The sequence below is a fragment of the Ambystoma mexicanum genome, chromosome 8 (genome assembly GCF_040938575.1).
Source record: "Ambystoma mexicanum isolate Mex_15411 chromosome 8, UKY_AmexF1_1, whole genome shotgun sequence".
Taxonomy (NCBI): domain Eukaryota; kingdom Metazoa; phylum Chordata; class Amphibia; order Caudata; family Ambystomatidae; genus Ambystoma; species Ambystoma mexicanum.
Window position 1 is genome coordinate 1,129,094,091 of NC_090929.1, and position 22,313 is coordinate 1,129,116,403.

Sequence of the window (22,313 nt, forward strand, 5' to 3'; positions counted from 1 at the left end):
CAGGTAATCACCACTGATGTGCTGCTTCGGAAAATTTTCGCCGTCTGCGTCGATGTCAATAGGCTGTCCTCAAGGGCCTCCGTCGAGCCGACGTCACCGGATGTTTAAGTAGGACGCACAACGCCTGTAGCCTCAGTCGTAGTTTTTTCCCCAGAACGTGTGGCACCAATCTTCTGCCAGTATGACCACAGAAAGCCATGCGGAAACGTAAGCTGCAATCGCATAAGAAATCGGTAGCGGTGCTGGTAGGGAGGAGCGATATGGAATACGTCGTCGGACCATCCCATCGGAAGACCGTTACTAGGTAATAAGAGAGTAACTTGTTCTTCGAGGGGATTGGGTCCTCCGACGAATTCCATATCTATGACAGACTCCCAAAGCATTACCAACGTATGGAGGAGGGAAAAGAATTTAGAAGATAGAAATTTAGAATGCCCAATCAAATTGCAGAGTAAAGGACCGCCTTGCCAAAGGCCAGATCCTGCCCATGGATGGAATCTAGGGAGTAGTGTCGACCGAAGCCCATGTGGCTGCTTCACAGATGTTACCAATAGGAACGCCCCTCTGCAGGGCAGTAGAGGCAGCCATACTCCTAGTAGAATGGACCCGTAAACCTACCGGAGGGTCCTTACCCGCCAAGGGGAACATTCAAAAATTGCCAAGATAACCCATCTAGACAAAGTCTGCTTAGTAACAGCTTGTCCCAAACGCCTTCCAGCGTAACCTATAAAGAGCTGATCGTCCACTCTAACCCGGGACATGCGTGAAATGTAGAAACCTAAAGCTCTCCTAGGATCCAACCTATGGAGCCTCTCTTCTTCCTTACCAGGCTGCGGAGGAGGATAAAATGCTGGAAGAATGACCTTCTGGCTTAGATGAAATTCCGACACCACTTTCGGAAGAAAGGAAGGACGAACCCTAAGGACAGCCCTGTCCTTATGAAACACCGTGAAGGGTGGTTTAACAGAAAGTGCCTGCAACTCACTCACTCTGCGAGCGCAAGTAACCGCAACTAAAAATACAGTTTTAAGGATTAACAGTCTCAAAGGACAAGAATGTATAGGCTCAAATGGAGCACCCATTAGGAATTTTAGAACAAGGTTCAAATCCCAACCGGGCACCTGGAAAGGTGATGGTGGAAACACATTAGTGAGCCCTTTCAAAAACTGAGAAATTAAAGGAATTTTGAAATAAGAACACTCATCAGACGAGCGCATAAATATGGACAGCGTCACCAGGTAACCTTTAATGGTACCCACTTGCAGGCCTTTGTGGGCTAAGGAAAGCAACAAAAAAAAACAGAACCACAGGAATGTCACATGAAAAATGATCCACATTCTTAACCCTGCACCAGTCGCAGAACTTTTTCCAACAGCAACGGTACAGGGACTTTGTTGCAGGCCGTCTGGCCGAAAGCAACATCTCCATCACGTCTTCAGGGAGGTCCCTATCCTTATACGTCAACCTTTCAGAAGCCAAGCATGAAGGTTGAGGGATCTGACCTCTGGATGGAGAACCAGACCCCCACCCCACCCCACCCCCCGTGAGAGCAGATCGCCTCAGTAGGGAAGACGGCGTGGAGGGCAGATGGACAAATCGAGAAGGTCCGGGTACCACGTTCTCCTGGCCCATGCCAGAGCAAGGAGGATCATCCGGGAACCAAACCTCCGTAACCTCTGCAGCACTTGCGGGATGACAGGGACTGGAGGAAACGCGTACAGCAGTGGGAAGGACCACTCCACCACGAACATCCCCTAAGGCTCCTCTTGGAGGAAATTCCCGCGAGCAGAACCTTTTGCACTTCCTGTTGACACTGGAGGCGAAGAGATCCACTTGTGGGGTCCCCCAAAGGGTGAAGATCTCCAGGAGAATCTCCTGAGCCAGCTCCCACTCGTGAGATATCGCGCTCTGCCTGCCCAGAGCGTCCGCCGTCTCGAGATCGAAATTTCCTGCTGGATGGCCCAGAACCAGAGCTGCATCACCTCCCTGCACAGAGGAAGTGACCCTGCCCCCCCCCCCTTTTTGTTGAGGTAGTGCAGGGCCACTGTGTTGTCCGTCAGAATCAGGACATTCTTTCCTCGCACAGTCGGCAGAAAAGCCTTCAGGGCAAGCCTGACGGCCCTCAGCTCCAACAGATTGATATGGAGTCTGGACTCCAACGAAGACCAACGACCGCTGACTGTCAACTCGTTGGCATGAGCTCCCCATCCCGTGAGGGATGCGTCAGTCACAATCGTCACCTCCAGCCAGGGTAGCCAAAATGGAGCCCCCTTCATCAGATTGCCTTCGACGGCCCACCACAGAAGGTCCTGGGCGACCGAGTGCGGCACTTGAACGGGGTCCGACATCCAGCCGGAGGACTGTGACCACTGCATCTTGAGAGCCCATTGCAGAGATCTCATCCGCAACCTGGCCTCTGGCACCAGAAGAATGCAGGATGCCATGAGGCCTCGCAACCTCAAGAACTCGAACGTCGGGAGACTCTGGGCATGTTGAAACTTATGCACCATCTGCAGAATGTGATGAGTCCTCACACCTGGGGAGGGAAACACTGCCCTAGGGACGTGTCGAGCACCGCTCCGATGTACTGGAGCCGCTGAGTTGGCGTCAAGTGGGGCTTCTTTAAGTTGAGGGAGAAGCCCAGCTTGTGAAGGGAGTGGCAGGTGACTGACAGATGATCCAGGACTTGCTCGGGAGAGCGCGCCCTGATCAACCAATTGTCCAGGTAGGGGTAGAGGTGAATTCCCCCTTTCCTGAGATACGCTGCCACCACCATCATTAGCTTGGTGAAAACCCTTGGGCAGAGGTCAATCCGAACGGCAGGACCCGAAACTGAAAGTGCGAGTCGCCAACCGCGAACCTCAGGTACTTCTTGTCTTGTGCTTGGGATGAATCGTCACATGAAAGTAAGCGTCCTTGAGGTCGAGAGACACCAACCAGTCCTTAAGTTGAAGGGCCTGGAGGACTTGAGAGAGAGTAACCATCTTGAACTTGTCCTTCATGAGGAGTTTGTTTAAACCATGCAAGTCCAGGATGGGTCTCAATCCCCCGTCTTTCTTCGAAATCAAAAAATAAGGGGAATACCATCCGTTGTTCCTCTCCGCTACAGGCACCAGTTCTATACCGCCTTTCTCCAGCAGGGATTTTATTTCCTGCGCACGGAGCGGATCCGGACTCTTCAAAGAGAGATTCCCTGGTGGATTGTCGTGAGGCCTCTGCCAGAAAGGAAGATAGTAGCCGTGGGCTATGATCTCCAGAACCCACACATCTGAAGTAATGGCAAGCCATTCTACAAGATGCTGTGCCAGCCTTCCCCCAACCGGCGAACCATGGGACATGGCCTCATGACTGAGCTGAAGCGGCTGCAGCATTGCCTGAGGGTAAAGAGGCAACTGCCAGAGCGGCCTTGGCACCTCGAGTACCTTGTTTTCCACCTCTGGTACTCCTACGGTGGCCCCTTTGACTTGCAGCTCCTCTCGATCTACCAAAGGAAGAGTAGTATCGAAAGGAACCTCCCCTCCATTGCTGTCCCCTAGGACAAAAAGGCGGTGGTTGGCGAACTGCAGCGCTCAACGACTTCGCTGCAGCTTTGGAGGTCTGCAACCTCTCAAGGCTCTCGTCAGCCTTGCTGCCAAAAAGATGTTCACCATCAAAGGGCATGTTGAGAAGTCGGGCTTGTACATCAAGAGCAAACCCCGACTTCCCCAACCACGCAAATCTGCGCATTACGGTGCTTGCCGCCATGGACCGGCTGACGCAATCTGCCAACGTCCAGACCCGACTGAACGGATTAACACATGGCATCCTTGCCATCCTGAACAAGAGCAAGAAAGCCGTTCCTCCCCTTCGGGAATATTTTCAGCCGCCAAAGATACAATTCCACAGAGTATGAGTGAAACGTGCTAAGGCACACACGGAGTTGGCTGCCTGTAAAGCCATACCCCCTGAAGAAAACACTTTCTTCGCCCAGCCATCAAAACGCTTGTCGTCCCTATCAGGAGGGATGGTAGGGTACGACGCCTGTTTTGCTGAGGCCGTAGCCGCCTGCAACACCAAACTCTTTTGCAGTGGGGTGCGTAGTCCGGTAGCTGGGGTCGCTACTGGCTGGACGGGATTTCTTCGGCAGAGACTTGCTCACTGCCGGGAGACTCTCTGGAGCAGTCCAAGCCACTGCCACCCTTTTTTGCAAGGCCATATGGAATGGTAGCACCGGGTCAGTTGGTGGCCCTTGGTCAATGATATCCGTCAGGTAATCCTGCAGAAAATCCACTGGTGGCGCAGATCACCCCAAGTATTCCGTCACCCTCAGCATAAGGCTCCGGTACGAGGACTCGGCGTGCGTGCCAGGCTCAGGCCTACCAAACTCAACCTCCGGAGAGATGTCCAGACCACTGGCGTTGTGCAAGGACTGACGCAGGTCTTCAAGCTGGCTATGCCCAGACATGAGTTTTTCAGGAACCTCTTCAGGAACCATACCTTCATCAGACCCTTCATCCACCTCAGAGATGTAATCCAGAGGCTGGAATAAATCCCTGCATGAGGGCACAGAAAAAGGTTCAAATACAGGCCTCACTGACTTCTGCAGGGCCTTTCTCAGAGTTTCCACCGGTCTCCGGGGCACCTCCGATAAAGCCTCCTTGAAAGGCTTCGACAGAATCGGCATCGACACAGGTCTCGGAGCCCCGAGCGTGTCCTTCGACAGCCTGGGCGCCGATGGCGTCGACAGTGTCCTCGAAGGTGGAGCCTCGAGAGAGAGTCCTTCGACTGCCTCGGCGCCGATGTCTTCTTCGAAGACCTCATAGGCTCCGACGGTCTCGAGAGCGTCGAGGACCGGGAGCTGGAGCAGGCATGGGTAGAGCGATCCACCTTGTCTGACCGGGACCTCAAAAAGGTGCCTTGTGATCACGACGACCGTTCGAGCCCGAAGGCTTGTGAACAGTGTCTCTAGCACATTCCCTGCTGGCGTCTTTCGACGGGGCGGACGGAACATAGCTTTGCGACTGAAAAGTCACCATCATCTCCTTACGAAATGAATCCCACTCCGCAGGAGTGGAATGCTTGTTGGGACAAGCAACCCGCCGACGGGGGGAGTCCTCGGACGAGGACGGGGAAGGCAACTGGTGACAGCGCTTCCGTGAGTGCCTCGAAGAGGCAGAGGAATGGCGGGACCCACTCTGGGACCGAGACCCCCTGGACTTACGCCGACAATGCGTCGAGTCGCCCCTCAAATCGTCAGTCGAAAGCCCAGTGGATCTCGACTTCCGGGGCTTGGACACCTTACCAACAGAAAGCTTCTACTTACGCTCCCGCAAGGCCTTCGATGTTATACACTGGCACTCGTCACAATCGTCCGCGGCGTGGTCCTCCCCAAGACACCAGAGGCAGGCGTTGTGCAGGTCCATCAGCAACATCTTGGAACCGCATTCCTGACACTTCTTGAAACCCGGACGCGGGGTAGAAGACAAAGACATCATGGAAACCTTCACAAACAAACAGGTTCAAAGAACTGAAAGAATAGAACCGAGGCGTGCCAAGATCTCCAAAGCTAACACATTGGTGGAAAAAACGGGACTGAGGCTACGGGCGTCATGCGTCCTACTTATAACATCCGGTGACGTCGGCTTGATGGAGGCCCTCGAGGACAGCGTATCGACGCCATCAACGCAGGGCGCAGAAAATTTGCAGAAGATGTGGTGATTACCTGTCATAGATATGGAATACGTCGGAGGACCCAATCCCCTCAAATAACTTTCTGTTAAACTTGAATTTTCGTATTTAACCTTTATGAGTTTAATGTAGGTATAAGTGTGAGGGACAGATTACTTTTATTAGACTGTTTTTCTTTAGTGTTATTTTGATAGGCAGGGAAATCCTCTTTAGGTTAGGGATAGTGGGGAATTTGTCACACCCTTTTGATTTAATAAAATGGCTACTTGTGAAAAACCTTTACCAAGTTGTCCGCCTCACATTTCTGACCCCTCACAGTAGTAACTGAGCCTAGCTAGCAGGTATGCACAGGTTAATGGGTTGCATAATGTAATGGCTGGTGCAGACACCTGAATAAGTTGAGAGAGGATTTTATGAAAGAACAAGTCCACTATAGCCTTATTACATATACACCACCCATGGACCCAAGTGTATTTTACAATGTTGCTATTTTAGAATCTGTGAGTGGAGTAGATATGGGAAAAACGGAATTACTACTTGATGACTACAAGTCACAATTTCTCAGTTGCGTCATAACATTTCTCTGTCAGAGGAAGCCCACGTCACGCTCACCTGGGTTCCACAGGGGCGCCGAACGAAGCTGGACTGCAGCGGTCTCCACCAATGTGACTCGTAGTGTAGTGATGAGTGACTGCACTTGCCCACTCAGTTTCGTCTGTCTGGCACGTAGGAGATTTTCCCAAAGTAGTAAAATGGTAATTAGATGACCGTGGTAAAAGGGGTTAACTTTGTCTTTCCCGAAACCACCTTGTGTTTCCCTGATCATGTCTCAATTTATTGTTAGGAAGGATGGGCTCTCCATCCTGCGTTGGCGTGCAGGGGTGCGTAGAAACCAGTTAACTTCACTGGCTCGTAAGCTTATGGCAGAGTTTTCAGACAACGATGACTCCGAGGTAAGTTTTATTCCAATCCAAAGTATAATGCAAGTCTTAGAGTTCGATTGTCTTATCGTTCACTCTTGCTCCTTTTATATATTTCTTCCCTTGCAGAATGGTCCAAGGTGAACGTTCCATCTCCGAAACGATTGAGGTAGTGCCAAGGTAAGAGTCAGTTTTGCACCAAGCACTAATCTTAGCAAGGGATATTGTTCATTAAGAGATTAACCAATTGTCCTCTCTATATTTTGCCAGTGCAGCACTGTAACAGATGTTTTCTTCTCCTCACAGGTGCGGCGAAACCCCAATGAAAGCGACGACAAATGGTGTGGCTCCTGTTCTAATCTGCTTTTCCTCTTCTCTTTTGCAGGTTCGGTTCACGGAGAACAAGACGGATGTAGCTGTAGACTGGATGCTGAGCTGCAGACAGGGTGAGCGTTACGCTGCAGAGATGCAGAAGAATGCGAAGCGTGTGCTGGTCTCCGGGTGTGGTTTAAATAGCCACCATAAAGTAGTTCCCAGGTAAAATAGTTCCAGTACCACACCCAAGAAAAATAGACCCTGGAAGAAAGTAATCCCTTCAAGGCCTCACAGTGGCCTGTACATGATTTCTCTACAGGACGTCCTGCTTAGTTTTGAAAAAGGCAATATGTGCCTGGCCCCAACGGCGCCAGGACTGAGTCCATAAAGCCCCAGGCGGTCCCTTGAGCCTCCCAAGTTCTCATGGGTGCCTGTACTCTGGGCAGATGGGTCTGCTCTTGATGTCTGGGGGCACGCATCGTGACACCCATGCTGTGGATATCCCCAAAAAATAAAATTAGGCACTCCGACTACACTGTATTCCTAATCAATATATCAGTGTTCCCCTTTAGAACAAATTAGTTAATAGTATGAATGGTTTAAACATCCTTCCTACTAGCTGAAGAGGAGCCAAGATAATCCCAGTTTATAATGGGTGGGAGGATTCTACGAAACCTCCAATTACCCACTAGTTTATTTGCTGGATGCACTGGCAAGAATACATGGGAACGTTATCATGGGATGCCTTATACATTAGTGTGATGAGTTTAAAAATCAAATAATGGAGCAGTAGGGTTAAATAAGTCTGCATAAATGGAGAAAAGAATGTTTTTCACTTAAAAAATCTTGAGCTATAAAGATTCAGCAAACATAGGAGGTAAAATAAACTTCCCCTGAAGAAAAACAGAACACAAAGGGACAGTGTTCAGGGGAAATACAACCAAGAAAGCAAACAGTAACAGGAGGTTTACTGTCTGGTGCCAAGGACCTTAGAGTTTCGAAATATTGATTAAGAAATATTAAGTGACGAGTCCTTTCTATTTTAGTACTCCAAGCAAAGACTTGACGTTTGCATAAAATTAAGAAAACAATCCCCATCTTATTTTAAACATTTCAAATACTTTCAATGTTCCGTTTGTTCTGCACTCGAGTCCCAGACTGAACGAGAGGATGGACACAATCTGAAGCTGGAACGAAGTCACAGACATTGTAGCTTTCCAACAAGGTCATGAGAAGGGTGATCTAGAGTTGATACCCATTATTTAATTTAGAGAAAACAAACAATTAAGTGTGCAAACACTTATATTGCATCATAATGACAGCATAGTAATCTGGAACAGATTCGTTTTGCAAAAGGCTGAATTCTTGATTGGTATACCCAGTAGAAATGGAAGGAATTGTACCATACTTATTTCAGTTTAAGAGGTGCATTTGGTACGTTTACGGAAGGCAAACAATCTACTGAATGGATAGAATGTTTGTTTGCCAACACTGACATAGGTGTAGATTAACTTTGGCAAAAGAAAACCGAAGGGGCAGGCAGTCACTTCAAGTACAGGAAACATCCCTACATGTGACACCAGAGAAATCCATAGGAAGCACGCTTGCAGTGTTGCCTACTGCAGGCAACAACTAGGAGTGGGCTTCTTTTTAAAATAAAACCCTAAATGCAATCTATAGGCCAGCATTCTTGGGTAAAGGAATGACACCTTGAGGTCACAAAAGTTGAAGAAAACTAAGATTCAGCACCTGGCCTGAAGAACACACTTCTGGATGTTTAAAGAACGCATAGAAGACTTCAGTGGGTCACTTTATAGAAGATATTTTTGCCACAGAAATCCCAACACCAAGCAGTGATACACATGTCCACACAGAGAATCGTTACCACCAATACGACCCATGTAATATACTCGGAGTCTGAATGTTATAATGGAAATCGATATGCTCATGATAGGAAGAGTTACCCATTTATGGACCCAAGCTATATTAAGACTCCGACATATATGCTTAAATTTGGTTTCGTTTTTCTATGGATTAACTATCAACTGCTTCACCCATCTCTTATGAATAGTTGAGCTAGGTCAGAACTCATTTTTCAGGTTCTCTTGACCCATCCTGTGGGTTCCAATAACTCATTTCTTTTTGCTGCCCCTTCCCTAATTCTGACTATTTTTGTGAACAGAGGGACTTTTTACACATCCACACCCTCCCCATTGGTCCCAGGGAGACCTCCGTGAACATGAAAGTATGCTGTGGAGTAGGCTTGTGGCAGCTGTATTTCAGTTTTCGCAACTTCATGTTTGTGACCCTTTTTGCCACATTAGAGCCCAATGTCCATTTATGGTGGCCATAAGGGTTAATCATTTTACTTTTGCTATGCCTTTGTGGACACTATGAGGCAGACCTAAAATGGCTTTTGTGCTGATCGGTTCACTCTGAGCAGAGACCTGTAGTCTGTAGAGTGGTTTGAACTGAGTTAGCCAAGTTTCAGCTCCCAGACAGCCCCAATAAACACCCGGGAGTGGCTGTCTGGAGAGCGGGGGGTGGAAGGTTTTAAGATAGGCCTGACAGGGTTTGCCTGTGGGATTTGTCCTGTTGATCATGATGGACAAACTTTTGGAAACGTTTGAACTCATCTAAAGCAATTCATAACAATTACTCAACTAGACTGATATTTTCTTGGCTCCCCTTGGGTCCCTGGAATTTTCTACCAAAATGTGTAATTTTAAAAGGGCGCAAGTGATTTATTAGAGAACTTAATGTACATCACTGCAGCTTTCTCCTTTCCCATAGTATTACACTGGACTAAATGTAACACATTTTGCTGTTATGTTTCTAGGAGTTAACTCTGACCTAGTCAGACTTGGTACTGTGCGTCCTCATGATGTGTGGGTGTGCTTCTGGGGCTTGCTTCTAGTTGTTTAACCTTTTCACTCAGTATGTGTAGGATTCACCTGTGGGGTTTAACTATTTTAGTATGTGTTGGAGGTTATGCAGAACAGTGTTCAAACCAATACTGGCATGAGGATTCTTAAACCTGTGAATGAAATCCCTTTTCTTCGTCCCTTCAGCATTAGGATGCATAGGGTTTGCCATCAAGGATAGGCGTTGCATTAACTTTAGGCGTGCCAAGGGTCTTCAAGACCTAAATGTTCGAATGACCTTTACGGTTTATATACGCACACACACAGTTTCTAGCATATACATGTCATGTATGGTACTTGTTCGACCCATTAATTATTTACTGTGCAACACTCTAAAAAGAAAGTATTTTTTTTCAGACTGCTTAGTGCCCTCTTGTCTAATCTTTTGGGCCTTGCGGTACCTACTAACCAAACTTCTCCCCTCCCCTGACTGAAGCCGGACTGCTCTGCTAAGCTACCCAACAGAGATCTTGGATTATCATTGGCAGACAGATACACTGTATTCCCATAGTAGAAGTGTTCCTACACCCCCTACCAGGGGGAGTTGCGGGGGCGGGGGTGGGGTTAAGGAAACTCTTCCCCAACAAATATTCTCAAGCTGGTCCTGCTAATAAAAACTGAGCAACGGTGAAATCAATAAGCCATTGTTCCTTTTTTTATGTCCTTTGCTCACAGCCTGATTTGGAAGAAGCTTGGATATAGTGTAGTTCAATGGACTTGATCTACTGTCCCACTCTGAGGACTAAATAAGGTCTCCCACAGAAATCCAGTGAAAATGGTTACCAAATCTTTTTCCTTGGAAATTTTAGGGTAAAATGCTGGACACAGATGCTCTACCCACCTACACCATTTAAAGCATTTTCTTAGCTGTATTCAACTAAAGAATATTTGTTGGAGGCTTTCACACTTCACTCCAAGTACTCTACAACCAGAGACTATGAATTGGGAGCTATAATCTTCCATAAGCGTTATACTAGGCTGGGTCATGTTGCATTGCTAGACAGAAGCCCCAAACGTATGCAGTCTATCCGCAGAGTACCTTGTCTCACCTCAACAAAAAAGAAATCATGTTTTTTTCCATAGATTAATACTGAATGAACTAGGGGAAAATCCACTTTCCAAATACACGGACGGCCAAACTTTCACATGGGCCAGTTTTCTGGTGATTGGTCTTAAAATGTTTTACGCTACTCTCCCCTGTGAAGATGGTTCCAATAGGAGCGGCATTTTGGATCAGTAATAAAGGTTTCAGACATGTCTTGCCAGAGAGACACATGATTGGGGCCAACAAACTTTAGAAAAAAAAACATGTGAAATTAGTAGTCAGGCACTACAAGGCAGGACCATGTACAGCATATGAATGAATAAAGGATTCACACTAAAAAAGCAAACCATTGGGCAAGTGGCGGGAACACCACCCTGATGAGAGTGAAGGACAATGAAGACTCAATTATCACCCACCTACTAACAATTGCACCTCATACAGAACAAAGGAGGGATCAGTTAAGAAGAACACCACGGACGGCCAGTTAAAGGCAGAAAGGTTCAACTATTACCCCCGCACCCAGATGCTGGCACGACAGGGCATAGTGCGTCTGTTGTGCGTCAGAATTTCATTGCTCTCACACACAAAAAAGGAGGGATTGAAGCATAATTACATAATAAAACAGCATCACCAGCTTACTCACTTTAACATCTACCCATTGCACTTGGACAGTGCCTTCTCCATCAAGTTAAAAAGTAATGGCTAGATTCCAACCTGCACCAAACCATGAAATCCACCCTGTTGCAGAAGCTAGAACAGTACTGCCTTCCACACAGGCGACCTTCGAAACAGAATCACCCGGCCTACTTTTGGAATTCTACACTCCGGCCCCATCAAAGTCAACACGAAGAGGGACCAGAATCATCCTTTAAAATTCTCAAACACAGACTCATCTTTCAAGGGTCCACAGACAACCTTGGCTGCTCACACAATGCAGCTGAACAGTGGCCTTTCAATACAGACTGGACTTTCAGCTATATTCCATGGTGAGGACTGGTTGACTCACAGGATAGAATGTGCAAGAAGATGGCAGGAAAGAGGCCAGTGCTCTGAAAAGATACTGAGTGCATAGCTTTACAAGTGGCCTGTCAAATGAGATGGAGTAAGAGCAAACTGTACTTTAGAATATACAGGAAGGGACGTGTGCATGGGCTGAACCATCTGCTTACTTGGTGAAGGAGTTGTGAGGTTGTACGAGACACTATCCAGCTCCCATTTTAGGAAAACCTGCACCCCAGTGGACACATTTACCTTTAAGTGTGGCAACATCCAGGCCAGAAGAGAGCTGCAATGTGGTTAAAAATGCTGTTTATCGGACAGAGATGTGGTGGTTAACTTGTGTTTTCCAGACCTGCCGCAGCCTAAGGATACAGTCCCTTCCAGGAAAGAGGATTTTGTGGCAAACCATTTCTCCCATAATGCAACCCACAGACCAGAGGTCCACTAGCAAAGGAAGGAAAAGCAGAAGTAGAAAGGGGGTGAAGACAGAGAGCAGACAAAAGAAAAGACATTGTGCAGAGTCATACACACATCACAGTTCAGTATATTTCACAAAGCCAGATTTGCTGCATATTCTAAAATTTGCCACACAGTCAGATATTAACTCACAATGCACACTCTGCAAGCTCTACCCAAATACATTATATGGCAGCGGATTAAGAGGGGCTTGAGAAGAAGTGTACTGGGAATCATAGTATGGCAGAGGGTATCCTTAAGAGGCATGCCCCAAAACCAATCAAATACAAAACGTTTGTGCAGAAGAAAAGAAATACAGAGGATTAGAAACACCAACCTCATTAATCAACATACATACAATTGGACAATAACATGTAAGAGCAGTTAGATAAAGGAGAAACTCTGTTGACTGAGGAAAGGGTGTTGGAGTGGTTCGTGCTGGGTGGGGCACATGCATAGCCAAATCTGATGACAGGGGCATACTGTGAAAAAGGCAAGGGCATTTCCCTTACACAATACTGAGGGGCTCCTGGTAGTAAAGAAGACTATGGCGCGTAAGGACACTGTTGAACGTGATGTAGAGGGCTTCTGGGTATAGCAGTGCAATTTGTGTGGTATGGATAACCGACATGAGGAGCGCCACTCTCCCTGAAAAGATGGCATAATGTAAATTATCCCTTGCAAACCCCTTGGAAGGTTTACCTCAAGCCCCAACCAACTCTTTGGGTGTTCTATTTTGAAAAGGCCCATTGATTACAGTGCACCATCATGCTCCGTAAATCTGGTTCTCTTTCATACAAACAGCCACAGAAGGTTTATCTCCAAATTAGACTGCTCTCCTCCATTACTCTTTACTCTGCTTGACTCCATTAATTAATCACAATCAGCCCTATACCCACCATCACTGTTCTGATAGGTCTGTGTACCTTGCAGAGTCCAGTAACCCCAGTTCCCACACACAATAAGCTCCATTTACATTCTGCATTCCACACTCAAACTCTTGAAGTACTGGCATAGCCCCATTCCCTACAACCTCACCATACTGTGGCAAGTCGGTCCTGTGATAAGCTGCCTACTCATTCGCTGTTTCTTCTCCCAAGGGCTGTTTCCAATAATACATACTTTAAACCCTGGCAGGAGTACAATAATCCAACTCCCTGAAAAGTTGTGGGGTTCTAAGCCTACAACAGTGATGATTTGGTGCATTATAAAAAAACTATTAACATAACTACCAAAAAGACAATATTGCTTTTGTTACCCTGCTTTGGGTCCCACCATCTTGCAGAGGTCGAGGAAGGCTTGTCCCCAAAGCCGAAAACTTATAGAAACCTCACACAGCCTAACAGTCCCTGTCCCTCACCATTCTCTTTGTATCCCATGCCAAGGATGACCTCTGGAGCACGGTAGTAACGTGTTACCACGTATGGCGTCATCATAAAGCTGGTCCCTGCAGTTCTAGCCAGTCCAAAGTCTAATATCTTAAGCGTGCAGTCTGACTTCACAACAATGTTGCTGGGTTTCAAGTCCTGGAAGAGAAAAGGCAATCAGATTATTCTGTGTCCCAAAAGAATGATCAGCATCTCATAACACCTCGGGTCATGCAGAAGTAAGGATAAAGAAACGTTTTGGTCCAGAAGATCAGCATTCTGTGCAGATGACCAACTCCTGCACTATGAAATAAGTAATGAGTACGCAGATGACTGGCTCCTTTTCACGCATTCCAGATGTACATCTGAAGGATCAGAGGCTGGGATGGAGAGCACAAACTACCACTTATGTGGATTGGGTTTCACCAAGCTGAATCTAACCCATCAAATATCAAAGCTTTCAGACAGCCTATGCTGCCATGGATTTCAGTTGTGCAACCACACTTTTTCTTTCAACAAAACATTTTATTACATTTTCTCAGGAAAACATACATCATCATCATCATCACACAAGAGCAAAGTCTCCACATGTTACAAACACAGGGGAGCATTACATTGATCAGGTCTTCTCCAGGGGTTGGGGGGGGGGGGGTGTTAATTTGTTATTGGTGCGAGAGTCTTCATAGGCCTCGACTGCTGCCTTCAGACTTAAAGAGTTTATTTAAACCATTGGGTCATGGGCGGCCGACGTGTCAGTCCTGGGTATTTCTCTGCAGATCTGCATATTCCATAAAAGGAGACCAGATGCTCTGGAAGCTAGTAATATTCCCCAAGCGCATAGCCGTGATTGTTTCAGACACCACAATCTCCCAGCATTTTGTCCACCAAATAGGCAATGATGGGCCTTCTGGGTGTTTCCATAACCGGTCTATGACGATTTTAGCAGCGGTGAGGAGATGTGTGATTAATTTTGCTATCTGTCCTGTTAATGGGAATGCACCTCCTTGGTGTCCCTCAGTAACACTATTGCTGGGTCCCATGGGATTCCCAGCCATGTGATGAGTTTGATTTGTTCCAACACCATTTGCCAATTGTCTTTAGATTTTGGGCAGTCCCATAGCAGACGAAATAGGGAGACAGTGGCTGAGCATCCCCTCCAACAACTAGAGGGAATTGCAGGGTTGCTTCTGTTTAGCAGCTCAGGAGTTACGTAAAACCGGTAACATACTTTGTATCCCCCCTCTCTGTTATGCATTTGGTGCTGTTATGCAGTCTAACCCATATTCTTCCCCAGTCTTTGATTTCTAGTGTGCGCCCCAGGTCTTTTTCCCACCTACGCATGGTAGGATCTGTTTTATCTAGCAACCAATATAGGGTAGAAATGTTCCCCGTGGGGGCAGATACAGTCAGGGTCCCCTCAAGCGGGGTTAACTCCCTCCCACCATTTCCCCTAACCACACATTGTGAAATCCAGTGTCTTAATTGTGTGTAGTGGAACCGCTCAGATTCTGGGACGTTACATTTTGTTTTACATTCTATAAATGTGAGGGGGGTGCCATTGTGCAAGAAGTACACTATCTTTCACGGGCCGCCCGCCCGCCAGGCTGCAAATCTATTAGGGGGGGCGGATGCCCAGGGTAAAGTCTGGATTACTCCATTTCGGAGTTAAAAGGACCCAGCATGCCTGTGCAATCCCATTTGTGTGCTGCAATTCTTCAGTTTAATACTATATTTTTTTGTGGCAGCGAGGGGCGCCAAGTGAGCCGGCATTCAAGAGGGCATTGTGTGGGAGGGCAGAAAGCGGCCCGGGGCACCATACTTCCTCAATTTGCTTCCACGGGGCTGGTCTACTATTGATTCCCAAGCAAAGGCATGTGAAAGCTGGGCAGCTCTACAATATCTGGCCAAGTCTGGAACTCCCAGGCCTCCCAACTCCCTGCTGCGGAGCATAATCTGTTTTGCAATGTGTGGTGCTCCCCCCCCCCCCCCCCCCCAAGATGAATTTCAGTATGTTTTTCTGTAATTTCAAAAGGTCTACTTTGGAATGTTCGTTGGGAGGGCTGCACAGTGATAAATCAGCCTGGGGGCAATATTTGTTATTACTACGGTTATCCTACCCATCCACGAGATTTCCTGTTTCTGCCAATGTTCCAGATCTTTTTGCATCTCCCTGAACAGCTGCGGAAAGTTAGATTGGTATATATGTTCAAATTTCGTAGGAATCTGCACCCCTAAATATCCACTGGAGGAATCTGCCCATGGTATGGGGACCTGCGGGGCAAGAGATTCTCTCTGTTTGCGTGGAATGTTAATCGCCAGCGCCGCTGATTTAGTATAATTTACTCTAAAATCTGATACCTTCCCAAAGGACTCAATTTCACACCATAATGCGCCCAACAATTTTTCCATATGCATTATTGTGAGAAGGACATAATTCGGGTACATGGCTGTTTTGTATTCCTGCTTGCCCACTATAAGGCCTTTTATGTTCGGGTTTTGATGGATTTTAAGGGCAAATGGCTCCATTGATAGGGCAAATATTAGCAGGGATAGTGGGCATCCATGGTGGGTGCATCTAGTTATGTGCATCTTGTCCAATCAAGATCCGTTTATTCTCAATAATAATTGGACAGCACCCACCTAGTAAACATAGGGCCAAACCCAGAGAGTGTTTGCCTGATGTATCCCCAGTCCAGCAGATCGAATGCTTTGTGGGCATCTAGGGAAAATCACTGCCATCCTCCGCCCCTTTCTGGCAGCGGATTCTATCAGTTGGATTATGCTCTGATGTTACCTTGGGTGGTTCTACCGGGGATGAAACCAGTCTTGTCTGGATCTTTTAGTTTTGGGAGGACTTTGCTCAATCTAGTGGCCAAAATCTTGGGAGAATATTTTACCGTCATTATTCATCAATGTGATTGGTCTATAGGAGGAACATAGCTCTAAGTCTTTACCTGGTTTGGGGGTGAGGATGGTCCGTGATTCAGCCATGGAGGGAGTAATACTTTTGTGGTAAGGAATGAGTTATATGAGGCTGTGAACTGAGGGGATAGAATGTGCGAGTAGGTCTTATGAAATTTGGCTGTAAGTCCGTCAGCACCCGGAGCCGAGTTTTTGTATCTGTGGTTTCCTCTACTGAGATTGGCAGCTCTAGGGATTCCAAGTGGGCTTGTGAGGAGGGGTGTTGATGGCGTGTACATAGTGAGTCTGTTTACTGAGTGTGATCGAAGTTGGCACCATGACTTCTCAGTGGTGCTCCACCATAATTTCCATTTTCCCGTCCTCTCTTGTGTAACTTTTTTACTTTGCACGTCAGGTGCGATTGGCTTTGTTCACATTGATATAGTAGTATTGCTTTGTGAATGCCAGGGCCCTGGCTGACCAGTACGCCCAATGCATTTCTAGGGCTGTTCTGGCTTTCCCCCCACCCCCCGAGATCCTTTTCCACTTTCCTGGTTCTGCGTTTTTTATAGCTTTTTTCCAAGACCGCTACTTCCATTTCAAGTTTGAAACCATGCAGTCATGCCATCCTCCTTTGCTCTGCTACTGCACCGATCAGAACCCTGCAAATAACCGGTTTCATGGCGCCACAGACCATGCTAATGGGAGAATTCCAAGTTGTATTCTCTTTAAAATAGTGCGTTAGGGTCTCACACAATTCTCTTTTGATGACCTCATCTAGCAGGGTGGAGTACTGTAGTTTCCAATATTTGAGGGGTGTGGGGGCTGGGGAGCCCTGGATTCGTAGATCAGCCATGACAGGAGCATGGTCTGAGAGAATTAGTATCTGAATGTGTACCTTCTCTAAGCAGGGGAAGAGAATGCTAGGTATAAGAATCAACTATTCCTGAGAACCCTTTTATGAGCGTATGAATAGAAGGAGAAATCAGAGTCCCCACATTAGCTAGTCACCAAATATCTACGTCTCCATTTCCCTGAGCAAGTTAGCAAGACCAGTGCTCAGGAGAAATCTGCTCTTGTGGGAGGAAGTGTCTAAATTGAAGTCCCTGCCAATTAGACGATGGCCTTCTGTAAATGCCAGAATTGTTAGGATTAGGTCAAGCAGGAATCTCTCCTGACTATTATTTGGCCAATAGAGTGATGCGATGGTGAGTGGTTGTTACATGAAATGGCCTTTAACTATAATGAATCTACCCTGGGGATCTCTTTTTACTGTGATTTGGGTTAAGAGAATGTTTTTGCTAAGTAAAATAGCCACTCTCCCGCCGCCCCCTCCCCGCCCGATGTGGCGAAGTAGGATTTCTTAAACCTCTTAAATTTAATTTGCTGTTCATCGGCCTGGAGAAAATGTGTCTCCTGCAGGCACACTGTCACCTGAGAGATGACCCAGCCAAACGTTCAACTGACCTCCTTTTGCCTGGGAAGTTAAGTCCCTGAACGTCCCATGTAATCATGAGAATTTCACTAGCTGCCATTCTCCCTATTGTTGTGGATGCTTCTAAATGATTCTGCTGTCTCCCTCACTTGCATAGTGGGCCACTACGCTCTCCCCAATTGTATCCATGTTACTATTGTGTGTTGATGCTTTGTTCCCTTCGGTTTCCTGAGCCCTCCTGAAAATAAATCCCCCCCCCCTTGCCCGTCCAACCCACATCCACCCCCGCACCCCAATAGTCATGGGTGGGAACAGCCCTCAGCGAACAGGGTTGTCTGGCTCATCCCACCACCGACAAACTGTAGGCCAACCGGACCTGATGCAGAACTAGATGGCATAACTCCCAAGCAGAGAGAAGAACAATTCCACAGTTTGCAAACTCAATGGTTTCTATGATTTTTACCTTGGGGACCTAGATCTGGGGACAGGCTTATTTCCCACTCTTTCCCCTGTGGGATGTTAGATCCCACTGGGTGACGTTGTAGCAGCGCAGAGGTTCTACATCTTGACTTGATTCTAGCTGCTTTAAAGTCATTTCAAGGAAGTGAGAGCCTCCAGGTGGGCCAAATTGGTCAAGTGTTGCTTCAGTTTGTCCATCAGTCTGGATTCTTGTTTTTCTGCAGAAGGCCCCGGATGCGAAGTCTTCGGTTCACTCTCATCCATGTTGGTTTCTCTGTCGGTTCCCGAGTAGCTGATTCCCTCTCTTGATTCTCCACTGTCCGTACCCATTCTCAGAAACTTCTCTGCTTCTTTCAATGAGTGCATTTGTTTCTGATAACCTTCCCAAGCAAAATTTAAAGAAGTCGGAAAGCCCCAGTGGTATGGAACCTTCCTTTCTCTCAGCCACTCAGTGAGATGTTTTAGCGACTTTCTCTTTTGGAGAGTGGCGTTTGCCAGATCCTGGTAAATTAGAATGTTCGCTCCACTAAATTGAATTTGTTTGAAGTTTCTGGATTCACGCATTATTTTATCCTTCACCCTGAAAAAGTGCATCATAGCCAAGACATCAGGAGGAATGGAGAAGGCTTGTCGGGACGTGGTGTGGTGAACTCTATCTACTTCAAGCGGGGCTTTATCCGGTAGCGTAATTATGAATCTAAATAGGTCCTTCATGTAGCTCTCCAGATCCGCATTAGTGATCGAGGTTGGGAATCCCCCTTAGACGTATGTTATTTCATCTTGATAGATTTTCAGCATCCTCTTGTCTGGCTTCCATCGCCTCGCATCTGGCCTCTAGGGCGGCAATCCTGTTCCCAGATTCTTCAATTTCGAATGCCTGTTCACAGAGGTTATTTTCGACTTCAGCTGTTCTGCTTTCGACTGCTGCCACTTTCTTGTCCAAAGTAAATATTTTGTTCATGACGTCCTCCGTCCCTTTTTGAAATTCCTTCGTCATGGCTGTTAGCAGGTCCTGCAAGTCTGATTTCGTCACTGCTTGTGTGCTTGGAGGGCTACTTGATGCACATGATGGTTCTGCGGGTTGTCCCTCCAATTGATCCACTTTTTTCCCTTTTTCAGGGTTGGGCTGGTTCATTAGTGTGGAGATATCCACCTGTTTAGTGCTTTTCCCGCTCTTTGCCATGTTTCGCCCTGTGTCCTTCGCGAACCCAGGTTTCGTTGCTAGTTCCTTTGTGTACTGCTTTCAGTGTTACCTCTGTGGAATCCATATGTGGTCTCCGAGCCAAGACCTCAGGAACCAAACCCGGGCACCAGAGAGTCCCTCAAACCCTCCTCCTTCAGTGATTTCTGTTGGCTGGGTGCTTGCAGGATCTGCTAAGTGCTCCAGCCCCCGATCTGCCGGGATAAGTGCGTCAAGGACACTTTGCTATCCCAGGCCACCCCAGGAGTCGTAGGGCTAGGTGTGTGGAAGCAGCGAAAAGGGGGTGTATGCCCGTGGTTCTGGTGGAACTCAGAACAGTTCAGGTAAGGCCTTACTGTATGTGGGCCCAGTGTATCCTCAGGTGAGCTGGTCTACCCGCGGAGTCAGCCGGATTGGGGAAATATGGCTGCGATGCAGTGCGGGGCTGGCACTGACACAGAGTCCTGTACAACTATGCTGGAAAGGAAATGGCTGGAGGGGGAATAACGCTCCAGTCACTTTTGGTCTATGGTGCTTTCGAGCGGGCCTCTACAGGAGCAGACACGGAGGATCCCTCAGGATAGAACTGGACTCCCCCCACATCCCCTGTGTTAGCAGGCCTAGTAGGACTATAGGCCTGATTCCGTATGGGATTACTGACAGCAATGAAGGTTCTTGCCCGCATGCAGATCTCAGATCACTTCTGGGGTGGCGGTGGGGGGTTGATTGAGGGGGTTAGGGGGAATTCAGGCTCTCTGGAGGCCTCACTGGTTCATTTCGAGAGACTATTGCCCCCAATGCGTCCCCAGATTGTTCCGGGCTTCTTCAATCCCGCGGATTGGGTGGGGTTTGCCAGCCGAATCACCGTACCTGAGAACGTTCTGTATATCTAACGGGGCTGGAGACGTCCGCCCGTGGGGCCACCGCATCAGCTTGACACTTCCCAATGTTGCTGGATGGAAGATTCAGCAGGTGAGTGATCCTCTGGGGCGATACAACCGTACGTGACACTATGTTACGGGCTGGAGAGATTTCCTTCGGGGCAGTTAGGGTTGATTGGAACCGTACAACTGCCCTGCTCTGTACTGTGGTTGCCTCCAATTCGATGTTTAACTGCGGTCTGTGCCCGGATCCTTGTTCTGAACCACTCGGGCACCTGTGTGAGAACACCAGCCGCCGAAGACCCTCAGCACATGAGGCAGCACGGGGCACCTCTGGGTTCGTCCAGCACTCATAGGACAACCATAGACTCCTTAGGTTATTGAGCGTTAGCGGGTGCCCATTACAGTTAGATAGTCGTAGCCTGGGGCTTGCGGGGAGTGCAAGCTCTTTCCTCAGCCTCAGATCCTCCCAGTGCGCCCTCCAAGAAGCTCCACGGCGGAGCAAGCGCCATTTTCCCTCCCACGAAGTCGCTGATCCAATCACTTTCTTAAGGGTGAAAGGAGGGGGTATGGACCGTGCATTTTCAATATTAAGCGCACCGTCCCTTCCTCACTCCGTACATTGTTTGTTGGGCTTTTCCTTGGAGTTAAGCCAGTAGAATTGCCGTTGGTGGCTGGGATGAGGCGGGAGCCATCACAGAGCCATTCCACCAGCCTCAGCGCCAAGCCACGACCCCCTAGACTTCGACTTTTTTTTTTTTTTTTACGGTCTTAAACTGCTTAACATATTAGGTCTATTTTTGCCGACTCTTGAATAAGTCATCCCTACAACCTGGTCTTCCAGTTGGATTAAGGAGGAAGTTGAAGGGTGTGCAGAACACAGCTGCTGAACTAGACGTGTGCTTTTATTCCAACATTCCACCCACCACAATCCCAGGTAATTTACACAGTTCGACTTGCCTGAGTGAGCCAATAAACTATCAAATTAGATTATACCAGTCTGCTAAGCCATAAAACCACCCAGCACCTGCTTGTGAGAAGTCAGTTACCGGGCAGTTCATTACTGGGTAATTTGAGGGTAAAAGTCATATACTGGACCTTTGGCAAGAGGCATTGCATTTTTTACTGACTGATTTCCCATGTCCCTCTTGCAGGATTATTCCAAATCAATGCCTTTATCGGTGACGAAACATGGTTAGTGGTTACCATAGGGTCAACGGGGTGCTCTCCTCTGTTAAAAATCCAGTATGTCGTCAGTAAAGCAGTTTATTTCAGATATTTATTCACAAAAGCAAATACATAAAAACAATATCACTTATGAGATAAAAAGAAGATCATCCTTTACTCTTGTGTGGAATAAAAAATAATCAAACTACAAACTGCTGTGGCTAGCTTGAGCAATAAAGTGCTGTGGTACTATAAGAAATGACTCCAAAAAATGTGTTAAAACTTCAAGTCTAGACCCACCAATTGATTAAGCTGCAGCCTATAAAAAAGTCAGGACAACAACAAACCGTGGATCATTGTAACGCTCACCTGATTCCCGTAGAGGCGCCGGTCTTGACTGGGCGTATACCGTATCTGCAAAGGTGATGTGTAACACACGGCTGGCTCTTTGGGCTGGACCTCTGTGCACTGTATGTCTGACTTGAAGGGTAAAATGTCTGCAGATAGAAAATATGGGATTAAGGAACTGGGTTATTGAATGTCTCTCTCTTCTTCCCTTTCTCTTCTCCTGTAGAACCCCAAAGGTTAACGCTCTCA

The 22,313-nt window shown here is 47.4% G+C and overlaps 1 protein-coding gene across 5 annotated transcripts in view; it reads right to left on the reverse strand.

Annotated features, from left to right (window-relative positions):
• Window positions 1–22,313, reverse strand: part of LOC138472811 (mitogen-activated protein kinase 8-like) — a gene marked incomplete in the record, with an annotated part of 957,660 nt that overhangs the window by 319,624 nt on the left and 615,723 nt on the right. For 4 of the 5 annotated variants that reach the window (XM_069611172.1, XM_069611169.1, XM_069611170.1 and 1 more), the window contains 1 exon segment: window positions 13,687–13,852. In XM_069611172.1, coding sequence (XP_069467273.1) covers window positions 13,687–13,852 — 166 coding nt within the window. 5 annotated transcript variants of the gene reach the window in all.